This window comes from Nannobrachium achirus (genome assembly GCF_963921795.1).
Source record: "Nannobrachium achirus genome assembly, chromosome: 21".
Taxonomy (NCBI): Eukaryota; Metazoa; Chordata; class Actinopteri; order Myctophiformes; family Myctophidae; genus Nannobrachium; species Nannobrachium achirus.
Window position 1 is genome coordinate 46,494,415 of NC_137828.1, and position 14,499 is coordinate 46,508,913.

The 14,499-nt window shown below is 39.3% G+C and overlaps 1 protein-coding gene across 1 annotated transcript in view; it reads left to right on the forward strand.

The window, feature by feature from the left end:
• Positions 1 to 8,524, forward strand: part of sspo (SCO-spondin) — a gene marked incomplete at both ends in the record, with an annotated part of 118,980 nt that extends 110,456 nt beyond the window's left edge. The window contains 4 exons of the mRNA XM_080751802.1: positions 158 to 218; positions 1,802 to 1,932; positions 7,178 to 7,328; positions 8,502 to 8,524. Coding sequence (XP_080607928.1) covers positions 158 to 218; positions 1,802 to 1,932; positions 7,178 to 7,328; positions 8,502 to 8,524 — 366 coding nt within the window. The remainder of the gene's footprint in view (positions 1 to 157; positions 219 to 1,801; positions 1,933 to 7,177; positions 7,329 to 8,501) is intronic.
• Positions 8,525 to 14,499: the final 5,975 nt, after the last annotated feature.

Here is a 14,499-nt window from a genome sequence, read left to right on the forward strand (position 1 = left end):
TAACAGCAGCTATTCTCAGAGAGAGGACGACACGGGACATCCTGACAGCCACTGACTAGAGTGATCGCTCTCATTCTCTCCCTCCATGCTTCTAACAACCATCTCTCTCTCTCTCTCTCTCTCTCTCTCTCTCTCTCTCTCTCTCCCTCTCTCTCAGGGTGAGGTCAAGGTGGAGGAACCAGGTAATTGCTGTCCAGTCTGTAGGAAAGCATTTCCTGGTAAGTCAAACACCACTATTGAATATTGTGGAACATTGATATATTCTAGTTAATGTATACATTGTGCTGTATGCAGTGAAATATTCAAACCCTTTTTAGTTTTAATTGTTTAGTTTTAATTTATGGCATACAGCTCATGAATATAAAAAATCTAAAATCTAAAAATATTACAATATTACACAAGACCACTCAAAACAAGGATTTATATACATAAATGTCAACCTTCTGAAGTCAGAGTTGCTGGATGTCCAGTGTGAAGATTCCACAGTCAGTGATGATTTGGGATGCCATGGTATCTGCTGCTTTTTTACACAATATTCTATATAATATTTTTTATGGATCTGTATACCATAACTGAACAAAGCAAGAGAGCTTCAGACATTGATCATCTGTTCTTTAGGTGTCACAATGGACCAGCGCTCCACTAAATTACTGATAGCTAGCCCACTCTGCTTTGAAAGCAGAGCTCTGTCCACTCTCCATTTTCTTTTTTTTGTTGAAATAGGGAGACGCAGGAAGAAGTGTGTTTCATAAAAACCTTACAATTTACAATTTACTATTTACAATAATCCAAAGCGACTTACAATAAGAAGGTAATACATCAATATAATGGGCAAGATAATATGTCAGTACATAAACAACAATACAACAATGGTCTTTTTTAATTAAAAGTGTTCATACATAGGGATATCAATCTCTAGAAAAACAATAACATAAGTAGACCATATGACCTTCTTCACAAGTACAGTATTATTAGTGTAGGCTATTATGAACCTGGCCCGCAGTGTCAAAAGTCAATTAGTATTTTTTATAGAAATCAAACCAAATAAACAAACTAGGAATGAACAAATGAAGTCAGTATAGTGTAATGCATTTATGCATGAGTGAGTGGATTGTTTAGTGTGGTATATATTAACACAAATGTTGGAAGGAGTGCATGTAAGGGAGGTGCAAAAGTCAGGATCTGCCAAAGGACTGGGGAGCAGGCTTTTTAAAGGGGATGTGAGCACCCAGGCCCAGGTGCTCCCTAATTAGCCTAATGACCTTCATTACACTGCCCTAGGAATCGAATCGAAACTTTTTTCAGAAGGGCAAAGCAAATACACATAACCACAGAACCGTGAAAGTGAAACGCATATAGCAACTACAACACAGTATAGGGAACCGTCACAAGGCCTATTTTATGAGTATGACAGGTTAAAATACCTAGCCTGCTGGGGGGCTAAAATATAATATAAATGGCATCGTCTGCAAGGGGACCGCGCAATGTCACTGTGTTTCCTGGAGCTCTTTATTTCACTCTCTTTCTCCTTTCTTGCACTTTCTCTGAAACATTTTCTCTTCTCTCTTGTTGATAATGCTAATTAAACCATTTTCTTCACCATTCAATTTTCACGGTTTTGTTCATTTAAATTTCCACTTCCTACTTTTACATTCATTCTCTCTCGAGGACCACAATGGAAACAAGCCCTCAGGGCTTATCCTTTATGGTTATCCTTTTAGCACATTATTGTATAACTGTTACCTCAATCAATCAATCAATCAATCAATCTCTTTGACCCTCTCCTCTTCCCCTCCATCAGATGAGGTGGAGCCATCGTGTCATCGCTACACGCAGATCAGGAACATCACCAAGGGGGACTGTCACCTGGACAATGTGGAGGTCAGCTTCTGCAAAGGACGCTGTCTCTCCAGGACTGATGTCATCTTGGAGGTATGAGCAGAGGCACGCACGCACGCACACACTGAATAATGCAGATGATCCATGCTGCCTACAGAAGTTGCTATCTTCCACGCAACAATGTCATTACTATTGAAAGTGCATTCTGTAAAGTCAGTGATTCGTGCAGCATTTTGAGTCAAAATGTGCATTGCCTTCAGCCTGAACAGCAGCTGTAATCACTTGGCAAAATTTCCTGTCAAAATAAAAATGCCATCAGAGTAAATAGTATTATAACAAAAAGGTATACCACAGAAGAGTGAAGTAAAAAACATGGCCATGTACCGCTTGTCACAGCCGTTGCTGTAAACACCTGTGTTTTGTTTGCAGCACAGACAAGTTGCACTGGCAGGGCACAGCGAGGTCACTCTCCAAATAACACTAGCTGTCTCTCTTTCTGACAATTAGCTGCAGAGAGAAGAGTTTCCCCTACTGTTACCTGGCACTGCTGTACAGTACATAGCAATATTGTTTCCTGGACGTGTTGTTCTTTACAACCATGCTTGCGTGAACTGAATTCTCCTGATGATCGTTTCTGCTAACAAAGCATATCTCATCTACACTTAAGATGTAGCACCAGTCATAATGTGAAGTACAGACTTTATAATTGCATTACATTATCTTTCATGTTTTTGGAGCTGTGTGGAACACAAGCTCCCTATACGTGGCCGTGTGTGTGGCCGTGTCTGTGTGTCTGTCTGTCTGTCTGTCTGTCTGTCTGTAGCCTACAGGACCTTTTGTGACCACACGAGGGCGCTGTTGTTCAGGCCAGGCCAGACACCCACACACACACACACACACACACACACACACACACACACACACACACACACACACACACACACACACACACACACAGCTCCACTTCGAACAGAGGTTCGATTTTTTTTTCACCTCTTGCTTTGCAAGTTCTTTTGTGTGTTTCCTTTGTGTGCTCCAATTAAAAGTGTTCTATAGATAATGTTCTCTCTTTGAACATTTTGACTACAAACAAGCTGTAAAACACACAATATACAACAGCTAGTTTTAACCGTGCGTTGTGATTTGCAGAGAGTCATTCAGAGCTGTGCCGTTAACCCGGTAAAAGTATCACAACTGATCGTTGTGGGCCAGCCCTGCTGGCCTTAAAATGAAATATTTTGGATTTCGGAGTGTAGAAAGCAATGCAGCCACCCTCACTGGCCTCGCACGGACACTCAACTTGCGCATGTGACAATCTTTCCCTCTCACAATAAAAGTATTCTAACAACGCTTTTTGGTGGGTTTCCAGCACTATGCTTGATTATACCACAACCAGTTTCAAACTAGCATTGTGATTGGCTGACAGGCATTGTAACGAGTGCCAACATAACACATACACATGTTTACGATACCAGAGCGTAGCAACAGTCACTGCCAACACTCGTTTTCTTTATTTTACTTTTTTTGTTGTGCAGTAATATAGAAAAGTGTGATGCATTGCGATGCATCGTAGAATCGAATTGTTACCCAGTGAATCTTAATCGAATTTAATCGCGAGGGCAGTAACGATGCCTCTGGCTTCAACCACCTCTGGTTCCAATGTCCTGACCTGAAAGACAAATGTCTCACTATGTTACAGTCTGCAGGCAAATAAGCCTAAAGATATCACAGAAAGAAAAACCTCATTAACTTTGATTCATTAGCAGACTAAAAATACACACAAACCTGCTGCGTATATGTGTTTCTCCCACCCTCCCTCCAGGTATTATCTAAATCTGTCCCAGCTCTATACGCACCGTGACTTTGTTCTTTTTGCCCCTCGCTGCAGAAATAGACGCTCTCATGCCCAGAACGGGTAAAAATAAACATGGGCTCAGCTAAATGTGTCGCTACCCTGTGCGTTGCCATAGCAACAGGAATTGGGAGGCAGCAACAAAAAGCCCACCACCCCTCTCATTAGTCTTATGGAGTTGACTGACACACAACAAGAACATTCAATGGTACTTGTCTTGTTTAGACAAGTTTGTGTAAACACACACGCTCACACACAGACAATCACACACACTTACAGTAAAGGGATAGTTCACCCCCAAAATGACTTATATCCTATTAATTACTCACCCCATAAGAGACTTGAGTTCACAGATATTGTTTTGTTTTTGTCGCATTCCTATGCCAATAATTTGATGACCAGCAGTGGTTCCCTATGGAGACACAAAGGAGACTCTTCGTGTCTCCTAGCGGATACATGATGGTCTTCTATTCTCCTCAAACTATTGGCTAAGTAGTGGGGACAAAAACAAAGGAAATCACCATGAATTCTCTCCATGTCTCCATGGGGTGAGGAAATGTTAGGAAATAAGACATGTTTTAGATGAACTACTCCTTTAACCACATGATTCTTAGCTTTCCTATTCTGGAGCGAATTAAGGGTCAATAGCACATCTAATAAGCGTCAAAGCGTGTCACACATATGTGAGGAAGAATGTAGATCGGCTATTTTCGGTGAAGAGATTTAAGCTGGTTGCACACTGCTGCGTTTTTCGTTGCGAAATGCGTTTTTCAGGGCAAGGAGAGAGAGAGAGATAGAGAGAGCAAGGGACAGAGTGGTGCGCGAAACGGGCGGCAGTGTGCAAACGTGACTGACATAACGTGAGGTTGATTTTTTTATTTGCGTGCTCCGAAATTCAGTCCGATATTCGGCCCGAAAAACGCAGCAGTGTGCAACCAGCTTTAGTGTAGAGGGGGAAAAAAGGAGGGAGCCTAGTATTATCCCTGGGTGACCCTCAGTGTTTAGGGTTCCAAGCATGTGGTTGCAGAAGCATAACTCCTCCGGTCAACTCGTCTAACTCTCATTCATTCTTCTACTTTTTGTCAATATACTCTACAGCACCCAGCAAAGTGTTAGAAGGTTTGCAGATGGACGAAGGGTCCATACTACTCCATAGATACTGAACCACACAGATTTTTCTGTGTATCTCCATAGAGTTGTGTGCTATCACAAAGACAAAACATTGCATGCAAAAAATACATTTCGATCTTACTGTATGTGATTTGTTTTTATTGATTCGATTGTTTTGGTGTTATATGTGTTTTTGCGACTGAGATGTTTAGTTCTGAGCTATTAGATTACTGGTTATCAACATTACTAGTTACGATACATCTTCATTAGTTACATTGCATCATCATTATTTCATTATTACTAGTTACGTTACATCATCATGTCTCTTGTTATGCTGATGACACACAATTATATATTTCGTTTCAGCAAAAGGATTTAACTAAAGTCATAGTCTTGTGTGACTACATAACAGAAATTAAAATTTGGATGGCACAAAATTTCCTTCAGCTTAATGCGGACAAAACCGAAATTCTGATTATTGGTCCTGAAAATATATCAAATGCAATTAGTCTGTCTCTGGGTTCATTGGCTTCCAATGTAACAAATATTCCTCCATTCACCGACTTCAACTAGTTCAGAACACAGCTGCCAGAATCCTCACTAACACAAACTGCAGAGCTCATATAACATCGGTCTTGTCTGCACTTCACTGGTTGCCCATCAAATCCAGACTTGATTTTAAATGTATTTTAATAACTTATAAAGCATTACACAGACTGCACCTTGTAACATTGTTTTGGAAGGTGCTTTATACATACTTACTTACTTACTTACTCTATGCACTACTATGTATGTATCATTCTTATTCCTCTTACCTCCTCCTCTCTACTCCTGCCCTGCCTCTCTCTCTCCTGCTGGGATGTGTTAACATCATCCCACCTGTTTCATGTGCCCTTTTCCCCTTTCTTTCCTCTGTATTGACTCTCCCTCCCTACTTCACACACTCCTTCCACTAGCTCTTTCTTGTCTGTCTCTTAATACTAATTCCCCCCGCCTCTTTTCCTTTCTCCTCCTCCCCTTTTGTATTCTCACGTTCTTCTCATCAACATGCTGTGGTTTGGCAGCAATCTCTCCTCCTCACCTCTCCTCTTTTCTCATGGCCCCTCTCCTCACCGCTCCTCTGATCGCCGCCGTTCAATTCCTTGTACAATTCCATCCCTGTTACTACCCTTTGTCTAGGGCAGGGATACTCAAACTTCTGATCCAGTGGGCCACATTACAAAAATGGCAAGGGGCCGCGGGCCAGTTGATAAAATTACATTACTTGATAACTTCTCTTTTATTAGCTTTATTTCCACATAACTTAAGACAAGTGCAAGGCATATTATGTTATAGCTTGGAATTCCATTTATATTCTGTCAGTGACACAATTTGCAATCAATGTAATTTACTGCATTTTCTCTAATTTTAATAATTCTGTTCTGGGTTGATATCTGTCTTCCTGCTATCAAGTGTGATAATATTAAAGATAGCTGAGTACATCTCACTTCACAATGTTATTTATGACTTGGCCCACATTCAAGTTCAACGCAAATGGTGTTTTACAGGAAAAAAAAGTTAGAAAATTGATTGTTATGGCTAAGGAAAATCAAAATTAAAATAGATTGCCCAGACTGTTTAGCTACCAAATGGCTAATGATGATGCAGTTGTTAAGTAGAGCTGTTAAGTAAAACAGAAAAGAAAACATTTCAAGATGTTTTGGGCATTATCTCGGGAACGCAAGGTCCAATCAGTTTAAAGCTTGTTGGATGCGTGACTTCGAGGACATTAAGTGGTGGGCCAGTCAAAATTGTGCAGCGGGCCGGAAGTGGCAGGGGTCTTCAACGTTTTCAGGCCAAGGACCCCTTAGTTGAGAGAGAGATGAAGCAGGGACCCCCACAGCCTGTTCATAGATTCCATATGGTTTCATTGTTTGACAGCACAATCATTAGTGTATTTTGGATTCATGTCAATTTGTATTTTCAGATATTTAACCACTTGAACCGTCAACACTTGAATAAACTTGACCTTTCACTATGTACTATGTCTGCTCTTTTTCCCCTCTACACCAAACCTCTTGCTGCAAGGCGTTGTGAGCTTGTAGATCGGCTATTTTTGTCTAAAGTTCTCAGAAGGATACTAGGGTTCAAGTGGTTAATATAAAAAGAAAACTGAGAAAAAGGTTTCTATCACACAAAGATTTGGAGGACCCCCTGTGGTAACTCTGAGGACCCCCTAGGGGTCCCGGACCCCCTGTTGAAGACCCCTGGTCTAGGGGTATAAAATCCATCTCACCTCCTAACGTCTCATCTCCTAACATCTAATGTATCTGTATGAGTGAGAAATGAACCCTTCTTGAACTCCTCTCCTCTCGCTCTTCCTCTGTCTCCATCCAGGAGCCGTACCTCCAATCAGTGTGTGAGTGTTGTACTTACCGCTTGGACCCCGACACTCCAGTGCGTTTCCTGAGCCTGCAGTGTGACAGCGGGGACAGTGAGCCCGTTGTCCTGCCCGTCATCCACAGCTGCGAGTGCACAAGTTGCCAAGGTGGGTGGGTTCTGTGCATGGAGAGTCACACACACACACACACACACACACACACACACACACACACACACACACACACACACACACACACACACACACACACACACACACACACACACACACACACAGTGACAGGACACACACAAGCCACTCATGCCTTGCTAGACAGTCACACAACATCAGTCTCTCTCCCTCTCTCTCTCACACACACACACACACACACACACACACACACACACACACACACACACACACACACACACACACACACACACACACACACACACACACACACACACACACACACACACACACACCCTGCTAGAGCTCATGCTGTCTGTCAGGCTGTTCGATCATTCTGTCCAAGTGGACAGACTTTGAATGGGACAGAACACACAGATATTATTGCTTACTGTTTCTCTCCTCTACAGCTTTACATACACAATGAGGTGCGAAGTAGTTGTGTGGGCCCGAACTCTAGATGTGCATCCAGTGAATGACAAATACAGTACACTTACGTATAATCCAATCAACACACAATTGCACTCACAACTATAATGTACATGCTCCTCCTGCTCAAACGTGTTTGTCATGCCTGGTCCTGCCATGAATAATTCAATGGTGGGTCCCACCTAAAGAAGCAATTACGTGCTAATCCATTCATCAACATGGCTGATTGCATTTGTTAATTGGACGCAGCCACATTAAGACACAGAACAACTCACAGATTATAGTTCCCTCCTAGTCCCACACTCCACTGGACATCACTTCTGACGGATTAGCCTGGCACTGCAATCAATCTTAGATAAGATGTAGATGCACACATGCACTGTATTACACACACACACACACACACACACACACACACACACACACACACACACACACACACACACACACACACACACACACACACACACACACACACACACACACACATTCCTGCAGCTCCTTTGACAGACACAAATGCACGTGTGAGACTGTGTGCGCACCCACTGTGCATACACAAACACACATTTGTAAGCACACTTGCGGAGCGATGTCTCTGCCTCTCTAGGAGATTAATTAGTTCCGTTGAACGAGACTGCAGGTTGTTGTTGTATAAAGATGACTGTGATGTATCTGTGACTCACTCCATTTCTCTGCCATGTGTTTGGCTGTCTCTATTCACAGGAGGTGACCTGTCCAGACGCTGAGCCCAACTGTGTGCGTGTGTTTGTGTGTGTGTGTGTGTGTGTGTGTGTGTGTGTGTGTGTGTGTGTGTGTGTGTGTGTGTGTGTGTGTGTGTGTGCCTGCACATGTGTGAGTGTGCATGCGTGTGTGGCTGTCCAGGAGAGACGTAATGTGTTTGTACATGTGTGTACAATAACGTCTGTGCGTGCGCACAGACAGTTGAAAGAGAGGGGAGAGGCTGGGACCTGGACTTTTGACAGATGGACAGCAGGGTGGCCGAATGGACCAGGCGTCCTCAGACTGCTGATGTAAACATTGTTTTGTAGTCCATAGTCATCATATGACTGGATGCTATTGTTATAATAGAGTTATTTTTCTGAAACTCTCCTATTATGCTCTACTGTTCTGTACAGCCCTTTTCTACTATAATAAGTGTATATGTTTCTAATAAAAAAAAACAAAGTTTTATAACCTAAACAAGACTGCTGCTTGCTGCTTTAAATTCACACCTTGCATTTTCAAGAAAACTTTATGGGCTACAGTATATCCCCAAACGTTCGACTGCTCGGAACCTTTTGTGATTTACGTTTTCTGCTGATAGATTGTTTCGTTTTTTGGTTTTCTTTTAGTGCGGTATATTCTGAATAAGACGCTATCGCGCGTTCATGCGAAACAGCTATAGGCTAATGTTTACCCTTACCAAAAAGTAGTATACTTACGTATACTCTGAGTATACTTGTTATGAACTAAGTATACTTTGTCTAAACTAATACTTTGGTAAGTATACTTTTCTGTTTACTTAAAATGTACTATCAGGAATATACTTAACAAAAGTATACTTAGTTTATACTGACGAGTACACAGCAAAAGTTTAAGTATACTTTTCCTTCATTTCAAGTGCAGCCTATATTCTATAGTACTTATAGTACAAGTAAATCAAAATGTTCTACCTGCCTGCATGCAACATGGAGTGTTCTTATACAGTATCTGGCTTGTGGGTGTATACTTGTATATTTCTCACACAGGCTGCTTGAGGTAGTTGCCCTACACTGTGCACCTGTAGTGCTTATACTTGATGTATACTAGATTTATACTTGAACTGCACTATTTTCATACATGAAGTATACCATTTATATACTCCAAACATACTATGCGTGAACTTAATGTACACTACTCTTTTACTTGCAGTGTACTTGAATTGCACTTTTCTTATACTTGAGGGGTACCATATTTATTTACACAAAATGTATATACTACAAACATACTATGCGTGAACTTAATGTACACTACTCTTTTATTTGCAGTGTACTTGAATTGCACTTTTCTTATACTTGAGGTATACTATGGTCATACTTCAACTGCACTACTTTTAAACTTGCACCATACCGGTTATATACTCTAAACATACTGTGCGTGAACTTAATGGACACTACTCTTTTACCTGCAGTGTACTTGAATTGCACTTTTCTTATACTTGAAGAATACCAGTTATATACACAAACCATACTGTGCGTGAACTTAATGGACACTACTCTTTTACTTGCAGTGTACTTGAATTGCACTTTTCTTATACTTGAGGTGTACCATGTATTTTCACAAAACATACTATGTGTGAACGTAATGTACACTACTCTTTTGCTTGCAGGGTACTTGAATTGCACTTTAATTATGCATGACGTATACTACGATTGTACTTGAAATGCACTATTATATACTGCAAACATACTATGCGTGAACTTAATGTAAACTTGCAGTGTAATTGAATTGCACTTTTATTATACTAGAGGTATACCATTTATACACAAAACATATTATGTGTGAACTTAATGTACACTACTCTTTTAATTACAGGGTAGTTAAATTGCACTTTTCTTATACTTGACGTATACTACATTTATACTTGAATTTCACTACTTTTAAACTTGAATTGCACTTTTCTTATACATGAGGTATACTATGGTCATACTTCAACTGCACTACTTTTAAACTTGCAACATACCAGTTATATACTCTAAACATACTGTACGTGAACTTAATGGACACTACTCTTTTACCTGCAGTGTACTTGAATTCTACTTTTCTTATACTTGAAGAATACCAGTTATATACTCAAACCATACTGTGCGTGAACTTAATGGACACTACTCTTTTACTTGCATTGTACTTGAATTGCACGTTTCTTATACTTGACGTATACTACGTTTATATTTGAACTGCACTATTTTCATACTTGAGGTATACCATTAATATACTACAAACATACTATGCTTGAACTTAATGTACACTACTCTTGTATTTTCAGTGTACTTGAATTGCACTTTTCTTATACGTGAGGTATACTATGGTCATACTTCAACTGCACTACTTTTAAACTTGCAACATACCAGTTATATACTCTAAACATACTGTGCGTGAACTTAATGGACACTACTCTTTTACCTGCAGTGTACTTGAATTGCACTTTTCTTATACTTGAAGAATACCAGTTATATACTCAAACCATACTGTGCGTGAACTTAATGGACACTACTCTTTTACTTGCATTGTACTTGAATTGCACGTTTCTTATACTTGACGTATACTACGTTTATATTTGAACTGCACTATTTTCATACTTGAGGTATACCATTTATATACTACAAACATACTATGCTTGAACTTAATGTACACTACTCTTGTATTTGCAGTGTACTTGAATTGCACTTTTCTTATAATTGAAGTATACTATGGTCATACTTCAACTGCACTACTTTTAAACTTTCACCATACCGGTTATATACTCTAAACATACTGTGCGTGAACTTACTGGACACTACTCTTTTACCTGCAGTGTACTTGAATTGCACTTTTCTTATACTTAAAGAATACCAGTTATATACTCAAACCATACTGTGCGTGAACTTAATGGACACTACTCGTTTACTTGCATTGTACTTGAATTGCACGTTTCTTATACTTGACGTATACTACGTTTATATCTGAACTGCACTATTTTCAGACTTGAGGTATACCATTTATATACTCCAAACATACTATGCGTGAGCTTAATGTACACTACTCTTTTATTTGCAGTGTACTTGAATTGCACTTTTCTTATACTTGACGTATACTACATTTATACTTGAATTTCACTACTTTTAAACTTGAATTGCACTTTTCTTATACGTGAGGTATACTATGGTCATACTTCAACTGCACTACCTTTAAACTTGCACCATACCAGTTATATACTCTAAACATACTGTGTGTGAACTTAATGGACACTACTCTTTTACCTGCAGTGTACTTGAATTGCACTTTTCTTATACTTGAAGAATACCAGTTATATACTCAAACCATACTGTGCGTGAACTTAATGGACACTACTCTTTTACTTGCATTGTACTTGAATTGCACGTTTCTTATACTTGACGTATACTAAGTTTATATTTGAACTGCACTATTTTCATACTTGAGGTATACCATTTATATACTAAAAACATACTATGCGTGAACTTAATGGACACTACTCTTTTACTTGCATTGTACTTGAATTGCACGTTTCTTATACTTGACATATACTACGTTTATAATTGAACTGCACTATTTTCAGACTTGAGGTATACAATTTATATACTCCAAACATACTATGCGTGAACTTAATGTACACTACTCTTTTATTTGCAGTGTACTTGAATTGCACTTTTCTTATACTTGAAGAAAACCATTTATATACTACAAACATACTATGCGTGAACTTAATGGACACTACTCTTTTATTTGCATTGTACTTGAATTGCACGTTTCTTATACTTGACGTATACTAAGTTTATATTTGAACTGCACTATTTTCAGACTTGAGTTATACCATTTATATACTACAAACATACTATGCGTGAACTTAATGGACACTACTCTTTTACTTGCATTGTACTTGAATTGCACGTTTCTTATACTTGACGTATACTACGTTTATATTTGAACTGCCCTATTTTCATACTTGAAGTATAGCATTCATATACTGAAAATATACTATGTGTGAACGTAATGTACACTACTCTTTTACTTTGAATGTACTTAAATTGCACTTTTATTATACTTGAGGTATACTACGTTTATACTTTAACGTACTATGCGTGAACTTAATGGACACTACTCTTTTACTTGAATTTCACTTTTCTTATACGTGACGTATACTACGTTTATATTTGAATTACTTTTAACCTTGAAGTATACCATTTATATACTCAAACTATACTATGCATGAACTTAATGTGCACTGCTCATTTACCTCTAGTGTACTTGAATTGCACTTTTCTTATACATGAGGTATACTACGTTTATATTTGAGCGGCACTTTTTTCATACTTGAAGTATACCATTTATATGCTCGGAACATACTATGCATGAACTTGATGGACACTACTCTTTTACTTGAATTGCACTATTCTTATACTTGACGTATACTACGTTTATATTTGAATTGCATTAATTTTAAACTTGAAGTATACCATTTATATACTCAAAACATACTATGCGTCAACTTAATGGACACTACTCTTTTACTTGCAGTGTACTTGAATTGCACTTTTTTTTAATACTTTACGTATACTACGTTTATACTTGAACTGCACTATTTTCATACTTGAAGTATACCATTTATATATTCAAAACATACTTGAATTGCACTTTTCTTATACTTGAGGTATACTATGTTTATACTTGAACTGCACTATTTTCATTGTAGCGACGGGGTGCAACTAATTAATAAGTATTGTAATGGTTAAAGAAAGACAGAGTGTGAAATATTATAGCTTTGGAAATGGAGGACTGTATACTCTGGAGTTGAGGTTATGCCCACCACAGGGCTCCAGTCAAAGAGCAGTAATCAATGATGACACTTGATGGCGTTTTATGTGTTTTTTATAAAGGAGGTAGTTGGTGGACACAAACATACACAATGATGAATGGTATCTGAAAATATAGAAATACTACATAAGGATAAGGAGACAATAAACAATATGCAGTAGTAACCTACACAAATTCAGCATATTACTGAAATGAGCCATGCACTCATGTGCCAGCTTAGACCCAGCATGCACTCACACACAGGTTAGACTAGGGCCTGTTAGCTTAGCCACTGAAGTTTAGCTAGCAAACACAATTACAAAAACAAACTTTTTAAACCACACACAGATCAATTCTGATACAATGACCTGTTACCACATGAACCATTATTGTTCTGCAGGACAGAAAACTCACTTTGTCAAGAACGCATTCTTATGTGCATATGTTTGTGTGTGGCTGCACTCATGCATGTAAACAGTTGGGGTCCTCTGTTCAAGTGGTGCCCAAACAACTGCCTCAACTAAAGTGTCACCTGGGTCCTGATCAGAGGGTACCTGAGACATGCCTGCTCTAAATGGGGACAATAAAGGTGGTGATGGGGTTTGGTGTTGCTGAACTGTCTGTAGATTTCACTCTGAATGTGTAGACTTGCCGGTCCCATTATACACCTACAAATGAACAGATAAAGCACATTAGTTATGGGAGTCAACAGTAGTAATATACTTTGAATTGACAAGTAGAATGCCAAGATGTGTGATGATAATACCTTTGTCTGATGTTCTCCTCCTCCCAGGGTGGTGTTCGGGCAAAAGAGTTCCCCCCGGGAACACACACCCTATTTATAGTCCTGGGAGGGTGAAACCAAGTGGGAAGTGGATAGAGGGGAGATTGAGAATGATTCTAATGCATTTAATAATACAAAAGTACTTAAAACACTAGCACATGGATATGCTCCTTTAATCCATATCTCCAATTACCACTATGCCCACTAAATGTGTACACCCACCATACATTATTAAATGCATTAGAATCATTTTCAATCTCCCCTCTATCCACCCCCCATTTGGCTTCACCCTCCCAGGACTATAAATAGTGTGCGTGTTCCCGGAGGGAACTCTTTTGCCCGAACACCACCCTGGGAGGAGGAGGAGACAGACAAAGGTAAGGGTTT